Source organism: Oryctolagus cuniculus, chromosome 8 (genome assembly GCF_964237555.1).
Source record: "Oryctolagus cuniculus chromosome 8, mOryCun1.1, whole genome shotgun sequence".
NCBI lineage: Eukaryota > Metazoa > Chordata > Mammalia > Lagomorpha > Leporidae > Oryctolagus > Oryctolagus cuniculus.
This window is the reverse complement of record NC_091439.1, coordinates 119,009,252-119,020,494: the sequence shown is the minus strand read 5'-3', so window position 1 is coordinate 119,020,494 and position 11,243 is coordinate 119,009,252. Positions and strand designations below refer to the sequence as shown.

The 11,243-nt window shown below is 51.6% G+C and overlaps 1 protein-coding gene across 8 annotated transcripts in view; it reads left to right on the top strand.

Moving 5' to 3' along the window:
- The first annotated feature begins 347 nt into the window (after positions 1-347).
- The window catches only part of FBXO25 (F-box protein 25), a 38,820-nt gene continuing 27,924 nt past the window's right edge, over positions 348-11,243 (top strand). For 4 of the 8 annotated variants that reach the window (XM_070047260.1, XM_070047258.1, XM_070047259.1 and 1 more), the window contains exons 1-2: positions 951-1,080; positions 6,124-6,264. In XM_070047260.1, coding sequence (XP_069903361.1) covers positions 6,131-6,264 — 134 coding nt within the window. In that variant the 5' untranslated portion in view covers positions 951-1,080; positions 6,124-6,130. Of the gene's footprint in view, positions 1,081-6,123; positions 6,265-11,243 lie in introns of all 8 variants that reach the window. The other 4 variants (XM_017339324.3, XM_008251566.4, XM_017339326.3 and 1 more) reach the window with 4 other exon arrangements.

Here is an 11,243-nt window from a genome sequence, read left to right as displayed (position 1 = left end):
ACAGGATGGCTCAACATTTATTTATTTAATTTTTTTTTTACTTCGAAGGCTGCGAATGAGGTACCCCTACAACCGTTCTGTTCCCCACTTCTGGCACGGAAACAAATCTGTGTCACTGGGCTTTGGTTGGATGATTTCGCCGGGCGGTGGGCTCCGGTGCGTTGACCACCAGGGAGGCGCTGGCGGCTCTGACGAGAGGCTGAGGGCCGGCAGCGTCTACCCAGGCTGAGGCTCTGACTAAACCAGGGCAGGTCCGGAAAGGAGGGGGAGGCAGGGGCGAGGTCGGCGGAGGACAGGGCGGAGCGCAGGGAGGGCGAAGGCTTCGGAGCCACTGGGCCGACTCTGCGACCGCGCGGCACCGCACAGCCCTGCATCGCCCGCACGGGTCACGCACGAGCTGTTTTCCAGCAGCAGCCCCTCCCGCGCGCGCTGCGGAGGCGGAAGCACTTCCCGCGCGAAACACGCACGTTCGTGCTTGGTCACTGCACTTCCAGCCGCTTCGAGCGCGCCATCTCGCTCGTTCCCGCAGAAACCCCGGAAGACAAGCGCCCCGAACTCGGATCGCAGGGCCTCCGGGCCGCCTCCGCTTCTCTCGGCACTCCAGGCCCGCAGCCGGAAGGCAGCCGGGCCACAGGGCGTGGCGGCCGCACCGCGCACCGAGCGCACGCGGCTGGGACGCGCGCCTGGGCCGGGCCTCGTCGTGTCTGGCCGCCCCGGGAAGCGAAGGGTCCGGGCGCCCACAGGGGCCGGCCTGCGGGGCGGGTCAAAGGGCGGCCCCGCCCTCCGCGCCCTGGCCCGCCCAGGGCCGCCCAGGCCCGCCCCCGGCACCCGCCGGCCGAACCCATTGCGCATGCGCGCCACGGGCCTCGGGGACGGGGTAGCAACAAGGCCACGCGGAGCCTCTGTGGCCAATCAGCGGCCGGGGGCGGGGCTTTCCGCACGCCCTGGACGCGGCGGGTGACTTCCGGCAATAATCCCAGACGCGTCGGCTTCAGGTGCGGACTGAGGCGGGGCGCGCCAGGGGCGGACGGGGCTTTGGCGTTCGGGTTGGGCACTGGGACAGTCTGGCGGACGTGCCGGGTGAGTGCGAGGCCGTGACGGTCCGGGGGGGACGAAGCCACGGGCAGTGCCGTGCCCATGTGGCCGTGGGTGGTGCGGTGGGATGGAGGTTGGTGCACCTCGCAGCCGCTGCTCTCGGTAGACGCCGCCCTCCCAGGGTCTGCCGGCTCGGCGTGGCCGGCCCCGTGGCCCCGGGTCCTGCCGGCCCCCCTGGCCCACGCCTCAGCCCGCCCGCAGCCCACCGGGACGGGCCTGGCCGCTCCGGCGCATCCTCCGCGCGCTCCTGCGCCCCCTGCCCCCCGACCTTGTGCTGCCGGCCGCCAGCCCGGCCTGTGGGTAACCGCCCTGGGCGCCTGCTCTCCTGGCTTCCGGTCAGTTGCCCTCGCCGCCCGCTTCCCCGCCGGCGGAGGGAGAGGTCCGAGCCTCTCCTGGTGAGAGGCTTTTGCCCGCGACGCCTCCTGCGGGTCAGCGCGTCTGGTCTGAGAGCGCAGACGTTTCCTCCTCACACCCCAGCCCTCTCCCTGCCGTGAGCAAGAGAGAAGCAGACGCGTATGAAGTGAAGGCCTTTTCCCTCACCCCAGCGCAGTGCAGATTAGTCTATCATAACGAAAAGTGAGAGGGGGAAGCGCCCTTTGCCAGCTGCTTTCCCCCGAATACGCGATGCCTTGCCATTGTTTCACGTTTCTGTGCTGTGTGGAGCCTTGGCCGTGCGGATCAGGGTGACCGCGCCAGCGCTGGCTGTTCCAGTTACTGCATTTACCTTCCGTCCTGCGGAGCGCGAAGACACGGAGCCCTTCGTGGACTTTCCTGTCTTGTTCTCCTTGTTTTCGTGTTCAGAGCCATCCCGGGTTAGGTCATGTTGGTGATATGGGGGATGCACGTTAATGTAACAAACGCTCCTAACCTTGTAATTTTACGTGGTGGGGTGTCCGGTGTTGCTGCTACTGAGTACTACAGCAGGGATCTTGGAGTCTCATTTTATTCCCAGCTGCGTGTCGGCATCAGTAGAGAATTAAGCCTGAAAAACGAGGATAATTGAAGCTTCCTGCCTTGTAGGGTGCGGTGAGAGTGAGGGCCGACGTGAGGTGGTGGTTGTAGGCTGTTGAGAGTCGGCCGGCACCAAGCCCCGGCAGGTGCTGGTCCTTGTTAGTACCATTAGCTAAGAAAAAGCTGCTGGTGGACGAAGAGAGCTTTGGTCAGGTCTGACTCCTGCCGAGAATTTCCACGGCACACGGGCGTGGTGAAGTCCATTCTCCTTCAGTTCCCAGCCCAGGGGTCGGGAAGAATTTAAGCGGCTCAGCCCCAGGTACTTGCCCACATGTGTCAGTGTGAAATGTACTTAATGAATGAGGTACATCACAACTGAGTGGTGTAAGAAGTAATTTCTATTGTATGTATGTATTTTCAAGGCAGAGAGCCTTCTCATCCACTGATTCCCAGCCCAAGTGCCTGCCAGGAGCTGGGACTGAGCCGGGCTGAAGCCAAGGAGCTGAGACCTCAGTCCAGATCTCCTTTGTGGGTAGCAGGGACCAAGTGCCTGAGCCATCACTTGCTGCCTCGCAGGAAGGTGGACTTGGGAGCAGAGCTGGAATTTGGACCCAGGCACTCTGATGTAGGATGTGGGAGTTGTGCCAGACACCCACTCCCAGGCGTGATACTAGTTTTTTATTTTTGCATGTGCAGATTTTCTTTTTTTTTTTTTTGCATTTGCAGATTTTCAAAACAAAGGTACTTTGAATTAAAATAAATCTATAAAGCCCTAATACATTCACATTTATTTAGTAACATTTTCTGACTTAAAAAATCATACCTTGGATTGGAAATAATTTGAATGCTGGAAACACAGGCCTTTGAGATTGCAAGTTGTCTTTTTAAAGTTTTTTTTCTGTTCCCCAAAAGCTTTTTGGTTACTGTTTTTTATTTTGTTTTATTTGGAAGAGTTAGAGAAGGAGAGATCTTCCATCCTCTGGTTCACTCCCCAGATGGCAGCAACAGCTGGGACTGGGCAAAGCCAGGAGCCTCGCCCAGAAGTGGAGCAGCCTGGACTTGAGCCCATGCCCATATGTGGTGCTGGTATCATTTGCTAACCCAGAGCACCAGCCCATGTTCTGTTGAGTCTTTGTTTAGTTCATGAACTGCATAGATTACATCTTAAGCTAGAACTTCACCGTGATCTAGAGCAGAGCCTGGCAGGCTCATGAAACACAGCGTTTCTAACGCACAGCCCTGGACTCTGACCACACTGCTGTTGGAGCAGTTCCCTGCTTCCGGTCCTTAGCAACATTTGAGCAGACGTTTGCAGCTAAAACATTCAGACCAGACTGCCCTCCTTTATCACCAAGTGGTTAAAGTCACGATGAATGATAGCACCTGGAGTTTTGGTGAGTGTAGAAGAGTTGGTTACTACTGGAAACACCCATAGGCGCTTTCTGTAAGCGTCACAGGGCTTGTTTGGGAGGCCAGAAGATAAGTGTGTTAGTGGTGAGGGCTGTGGTGTCTTCCAGCTGTGAGGCACCACGTCTGCACACCCATGTGTGCAGTCTTCCAGACGAGCTCTGTCCACAGGCAGATTTTGTTTTTTTCCTATCTCCAGTCTCCATTTGACCTTTGCTACAGACTCTAGAAAATTATCAGTCTTAAGGAAACACTGCTTATGTCTAGAGATTAAAGTCCGAATGCCTTTGGTGCCGCAGGCTGGCGGTGGCCTGGCTTCTCACCTTTCCAGACTTCCCGCTGGCCTCAGCTGGGATCAGGCCTCTGTAGGCACCTGCTATGCTTGTGGCCTCCCACTCCGGGGATGGCTGCTTTGTTCCTTGCCTCTCCAGTCCCTTGAAATACAGATGTATGTTAAGGCCACATACGTGTCCTATCACCTCAGAGCCTTCCTAACTGAATGGCTTTCTGTCTCCAATTTTAATTTTTCTGTCTTTACTACTCATCGGGTAGTCTTGTTAGAAGATTGCTTATGTGTGTGTGTGCCTGTATATGTGTGTGTTTTATACTTTGTTACAGTATGTTAATTATATTGCCTGTATATGGCATATGTGTGTCTAGTACTTTGTTTTATTGCAGTATGTTAATTATCCATTTATGTATGCAGTATATGTATCTGCATTTTTTTTTAAGATTTATTTATTATTTGAAAGAGTTACATAGAGAAGGAGAGCCAGAGAGAGAGAGAAAGAGGTCTTCCATCCACTGGTTCAGTCTCCAGTTGGCAGCAATGGTAGGAGCTACACCGATATGGAGCCAGGAGCTTCTTCTGGGTCCCCAACTTGGGTACAGGAGCCCAAGGATTTGGGCCATCTTCTGCTTTCCCAGGCCATAGCTGAGAGCTGGATCAGAAGGAGAGCAGCTGGGTCTCAAATCTGACACCCATATGGGATACCAGCACTGCAGGGGATGGCCTTTACCCTCTATGCTACAGTGTCGGCCCCATTTGCATGTATTATACTTTGTTTTATTATAGGTTAATTTTATTAACTGTGGGTAGAGTGTGTGTGTATGTGCTGTGGCTTTTTTTTTTTTTTTTTTTTTTTTTTGGTAAGTTCCTTGACCCGATGGTATACTTTTACACCTTGAGGGCAGGGGTTTTTCAGGATTACCACTTAATTTTTTTGAGAAGACATTTCTGAGTCTACAGTTTTGATATGTATTGAGAAATACTTGGGCAGTTATTAGGGTCCTAGCAGCCCTTTTTTCTGCTGTTTTCTTGAAACTGAAGTAGTCGTTGCTGCCTCCCAGTCCCTGCCCTCTTCTGTGGAGTGTTCCCCGTCTGTGGCTGGTGTTCATGCGGGCCAGGTACGCACTTTGGAGGTGGGCCACGCTAAGTCTGAGCTGCCTGGCGTGGTGGTAGCTGTGAGGCAGGTTTGGAAGATTAGGTCCAGCAACGTAGTGCAGGGGTATAAGGGATGTCTTTAAAGCAAAAAAATTTAGAAGTGGTCTGAGGTGGGGCTAAGCAGTTATGTTTTTTAAAGGTTTCCCAGACTGATTTTAATGCCACCTGCTTGTTGAAAGCCACTGGCCAAGGGAAAGGGAACCCAGTCAGTGGGGAGACCTCAGTTTAGGTTTTGGGCTTGTCAAATTGTAAGGTCTGTGAAGTAATAATGTGTCATTTAAAAAATTTTGAAAATTACAATCTTCACCTGGAAGCCAGGCCATTGGACCCCAGCAGGAAGGCCAAGAACAGAGGCAGCAGATCCTTGCATCCTTGTGTTCCTCACTGCAGAGCCAGGGGCTGAAAGACCGACGTGATTTCTTCCTCGCACGTCCAGCCTGCCTTCCAGGGCTGTGGACTCTGCTCCTGGGCATTCCTTTGGCACCATACTCGCCTGGTGATGGCCATCTTCGGTAGCTGCTAGTCCTTACTCTTTCCTCCTGGAGTCAGCCTCTCCCCACAGCTTAATCCTGAGTTCTTGGCAAACCTCAGGTCTGGGCAGATCTCTTGCCTGTGTGAGTCCCTTTCTTGGGCTCTCATTGCCCCTCTGACTTGACCTGGCTGATAGTGACTTCTCCATTCTGGCTTCTGGCCCCTCCCTCACCTCTATTGTAGTCTAGCTTCTCCCACAAATCCATTCCGTGCTATATCGTGGGTAACTCCAGGCAGTAGGACACTCTGTTTGCAGTAATATTCTGTTGGTTTTCCCACACCTAGAACCCTGCCTGTTCTTCAGGGCTGAGCTTTGATGTCACCTCTGGTCACCTTTTCACAACAGATGTAATATTGATTGGGCTGGTAAATTGACCTACATTAGGGCACTTCAAAAATTTGTTGGAAATAGAAATAAAAGATGTTTATCTTGGTGCAACAAAAGTGAAATCTGCAGTTTTTTGGTAATATTTTCTGTGAGCTTCTACAATTCAGATGTGTTTATCACTTCAGGGTGACATTATTATTTTTTTTTGGCAATTATTTTTTTTTTGGTCAATGCTATCTGGCTGATGTTGACTGATAAGCAGACATGTAAATATTAAGTAAGGATTTTAGTGGTTAAGATCGATGAACAACTGCTTGAAATAAAAATAAACTTTTGATGTATATACACATTTAACTTTTTTTTTTAGGAGAACTATGCCATTTTTGGGTCAGGACTGGAGGTCTCCTGGATGGAGCTGGATTAAAACAGAAGATGGCTGGAAAAGGTGTGACTCCTGTAGTCAGGAACTTGAAAGAGAGACTGACCAGTGCAGCCTCAGCCACAACATGTAAGTCAGCCTTATCTGTTACTCAGGGCACAACAAATAATGCTCACAAAAACCCTGGACACAGGTGTGAGAAGGAAAGTTTGCCCACCCAGGAGGCAGATGTGAGGAGACAAATGAGTTTGTCCACCCAGATGGAGGTGTGAGGAGTTGGATGAGAGTTTGCCCACCCAAGAGGCAGGGGTGAGGTGGATGAGAGTTCCAGATGGAGGTGTGAGGTGGATGAGAGTTTGTCCACCAGGAGGCAGGTGTGAGGTGGATGAGAGTTTGTCCACCCAGATGGAGGTGTGAGGTGGATGAGAGTTTGCCCACCCAGGAGGTAGGTGTGAGGTGGATGAGAGTTTGTCCACCTAGATGGAGGTGTGAGGTGGATGAGAGTTTGCCCACCCAGGATGTAGGTGTGAGGTGGATGAGAGTTTGTCCACCCAGATGGAGGTGTGAGGTGGATGAGAGTTTGTCCACCAGGAGGCAGGGGTGAGGTGATGGTTGAGAACTTGCATACCCAGGAGGCAGGTGTTGAGGATATGGCTGGGATTTTTTTCCACCAAGGACACAAGTGAGAGGAAACAGCTGAGAGTTTTCTCACTTGGGAGGCAGATTTGAGGAGACACCTGAGATTTTGCCCATCTGGACTCGGTATGAGGCCACAGTTGAGAATTTGCCTAGCCAGGTCACAGGTAGCTTAAAGTCTTTCTCTCCTTGGAATTTCGTTTATGTAATGCATTACCTTGGTTCTCTGGATGTCTTTGTCTACTTTGAGTAGTTGAGCATTTCTCAAATCATGACTGTCTTCATTTGTAGCCCTGGGATACTGAACCATTAGATACTCTCTAGTTGTTTTTTGTTTTTTTTTGACAGGTAGAGTTATAGACAGTGAGAGAGACAGAGAGAAAGGTCTTCCTTCCTTTGGTTCACTCCCCAAATGGCCGCTACGGCGGGCGCTGCGCCGATCCAAAGCCAGGAGCCAGGTGCTTCTTCCTGGTCTCCCATGCGGGTGCAGGGCCCAAGCACTTTGGCCATCCTCCACTGCCTTCTCAGGCCACAGCAGAGAGCTGGACTGGAAGAGTAGCAGCCGGGACTAGAATCTGGCGCCCATATGGGATGCTGGCACCTCAGGCGGAGGGTTAACCAAGTGAACCATGGCGCCGGCCCCTCCAGTTAGTTTTAAAAGTGGCAGAACGTGGGTGTTACAGGGTGACTGAGAAGTTCATCAGTGAAAGGTGGGAGTCCCCTCTTGGCTTCTGGTTTTAAGGGGTGCTGTTCTCAATGAGGAAGCCTTGCCTATCTTTTGGAGGGCAGCAAGGGTAGCCTGTCCACTGTGCCCTAATCCCAGAGATGAGGATCTATTCTATTTTGGATTTCAACAGGGAGATCATCCAAGTTGGGTCTGATCTTGGTTCTCATTGACATCATAATAAAATATTTATGTTTAGGGATAATGAGCCAGGAAGAAGTGCTTCGGGAGGATAGCAAGTTCCTGTCAAGTGATGTAATTGGACATTCTGGCATCACCAAAAGCTGGTGGGAGATGAGGACATCTGTCTAGCAAACCAGAGGCATAGTAAGTTGTCGGAAATGGCACTTGCCATCACTCCTGTGATAACACAACTCTCAGGATAGGAGTCCCAGATGACTGCAACGGCCGGAGCTGTGCCATTCTGAAGCCAGGAGCCTCCTCCTGGTGCCCCACATGGGTACAGGGGCCCAAGGACTTGGGCCATCCTCCACTGCCTTCCCAGACCATAGCAGAGAGATGGATCGGAAGTGGAGCAGCCAGGACTAGAACCAGTGCCCACAGGAGATGCTGAACCTGCAGGTGGAGGCCCTACCCACTATGCCACAGCACCGGCCCCTGTGTTAGTATCTCTTTAAGGCCTCTACCAGCCATTTCTGGAATAAGGCTGGATTCTGTTCCTTAGCTGTGTCACCCCACTGACTTTGTTATAATTTACTTGCTTGATAATACATTTTTTCATCCCAGCCCCTAAACCATAAGGTCTCAGCACCCTAAATCCTCATGACCTCTTTGCTAATACCATTGAGGATCTGTTGGTAAAACCGTCTGGCTCCTGCAGCATGTTGGTTGGGCCGCTGGGGAGACACCATGGGCATGGGCCTAATCCCAGATTTGCTGTTTGTCCTTCAGGATACAACAAGCATGTCGCCCCAGATTCCTCAGTATATGTGGTAGGATTTTCTAAAAACCTCCCCTCATTTTGCTGACACTGATTTAGACCAGTCATGGAGAAAAGGACATGTACTCCCAATTTTCCAGCATCACCATTGGCCTGGGTGCTACCAGGTCCCACTTTCCTGTAGTAGAGGGGGAAAGGTTAAGTTGTAGGGTACAGGCTGTGGGCAGGTAAGGGAAAGAGAACTGAGGTCTGAGGGGGGAGCCTGTACCCCTGGGGGTAGTACTGGGACAAGCTGAGTTCAAGGTAGTTGGACCCTGATGGTGAATCACTCAATAGTAAGTCATCACCCTATGTACCTGTTCCTGTGTGTCTTGTGTCTCTAGGACAGGGGCATAGCACAGGCTGTACATATCTCCTTGAAAAGTGGGGGCCTAGGGGTGAATCACGTGCAGGCATGGGTGTACAGATTTATGACCACTCTTACTGGTCCTTTACAGAAGATGCCAAGTTGGCAGATAGTATTAAAATTGAGGTCCAGATTCTCCATTCTCTAGCTTATTATTGTGTCCAGTGTTGAAAAAGAAAATTTTTTTCTTGTTTATAGCATCTAAAGTTTTCTAATTTTTTTTAAAGATTTATTTATTTTGAAAGTGACAGTTAAGAGGGGGAAGAGAGAGAGAGATCAAGATTGATCGATTGATCTTCCATCCACTGGTTTTCTCCCCATGTGGCCACTCCTGGCTGGGCAAGGCTGGAGCCAGGAGCTTCATCTGGATCTCTCACATGACTTTAGCCATCTTCCCCTGCTTTTCCCTGGCTGTTATCAGGGAACTGGATTGGAAGTGGAGCAGCCAGGATATAAACTAGTGCCTATATGGGATGCTGGTATCACAGGAGGCAGCTTTACCTGCTGTGCCATGATGCCGGCCCCAGTTTCCTAATTCTTAAGGGGTGAGTCCATGGGGCTAGATGGGGAAGGAGTGGGTTATGGTCCCTGTTTTGCTCAGGCACCCATGGCCCCTGAGGCTCTCTGTGAGCCCATGGACTAAGTTAGATCTGCAGGATCTCAGTCATGTCCTTTGGCACCTCAGGCATTTCTGGGTGCCCCCATGTGGGCTAATTTGGACCTGGTCTTCCAGATCTCAAATAGGATCCTTGGTGATAGAGCGCCTTTGGGCCCCTTGGTGGCCCCTGGGCTTTCTTCGAGGAGGGTGGTTTACAGAGTTGGTAGTGGGAGACTTTGGGCCTTGGTTGTACTGTCTCAGCAAGGCGATGGCCTGCTTGTTGCTTCAGGCATGTTGAAATACTTCTGAAAGGTGTCAGTTGAAGGGAGAGTAGTTTTTGAGTGGAGTGTTCCTTGGAGCACTTGTCAGTCATGTCCCAGGACCACATCCAGATCCTTTGTTCTGGGCTGTACCATGGGGGATGACAACATTGTAATAAACAGTGAAGTAAACAGAACCCCAGGATAAAAGTCGGGGGAGAGAGCAGTCGGTGTCAGGTCATGTAGATATTGGAGCTTGGAACATGAGTGTTTCCAAGTGTGCTTAGGGGTCAGTGGATGACAGGATTTATTTTCCGTACATAGGAAGATGCTAAGTGCACAGGAACCAAATATCTCATTGGAAAAGGTGACAGAATATGGCTGGGGAAATCTTCCTTAAGGACCAAAAAGGCTGGAGGTTTAGAAGCATAAGCGAAAGAGAGGCTAGGCAATGTAGGAAGTCCATGCCAGATAGCGATAGGAAAAAAAGAAGACCCTCTGGGCACTGTACTGCTTGGGAACGAGTCCCAGCCACTCTCATGAACCTTCATGAAGGACCAGATTTGCACAGCGTTGGCTCCTGGCCAGTTCCTGGTTGGGTTAAGAGGAGTTGGTCTGAGAGGATCAGAACGAAGTGGAGGAGGAGAGAAAGGCAGAAAGAAACGAAGACCCTCGGCTGGCGCCGCGGCTCACTAGGCTAATCCTCCGCCTAGCGGCGCCGGCACACTGGGTTCTAGTCCCGGTCGGGGCGCCGGATTCTGTCCCGGTTGCCCCTCTTCCAGGCCAGCTCTCTGCTGTGGCCAGGGAGTGCAGTGGAGGATGGCCCAAGTGCTTGGGCCCTGCACCCCACGGGAGACCAGGAAAGGCTCCTGGCTCCTGGCTCCTGCCATCGGATCAGCACGGTGCGCCGGCCGCAGCGGCCATTGGAGGGTGAACCAACGGCAAAGGAAAACCTTTCTCTCTGTCTCTCTCTCTCACTGTCCACTCTGCCTGTCAAAAAACAAAAACAAAAAGAAACAAAGACCCTCAAGCTCAAGGCGAGGTGATATTTGTTAGAAGAACTCACTGGCATTGTCTGGGTCAGCTTCCAACTCCTGCTCCAAGCTCCTGGCTGGCTCACCGCTGATGTTGTGAGGTGGATGGGTCTAGGTGCTTTTCTTAATTCCAAGAGGGAGTTGAAGGATAGGTGCAGATCCAGGTCAGCAGAGAAGCAAGGTTCATTTACACGGTGAGGGCAAGTGTGACGAGAGAGAAAGCAAGCAGGCTCAGGGCAGCTGCTCAGCAGGCTTTGTGGCCATCCCTTTGTGTGTGCTGAGAGGCATACAGGGTGGTGTTTGGAAGGAGACTTACTGAATATTCAAAGAGGGTGGAGTCTGAGGCTAGACAGAGTGCCACCCATTTCCTTGTGCTTTTTTTGGAAATCTTTGAAGTGTTATACATCATGGGTGGGGGAGTACCAGTCAAGGAAATTTTATTATAATGACATTGTAATGAGCTGAAGGTCATCCCAGGGATGCACTTGCGGCCATAGTGGATATTTTTTTTTTAAAGATTTATTTATTTATTTATTTGAAAGTCAGAGT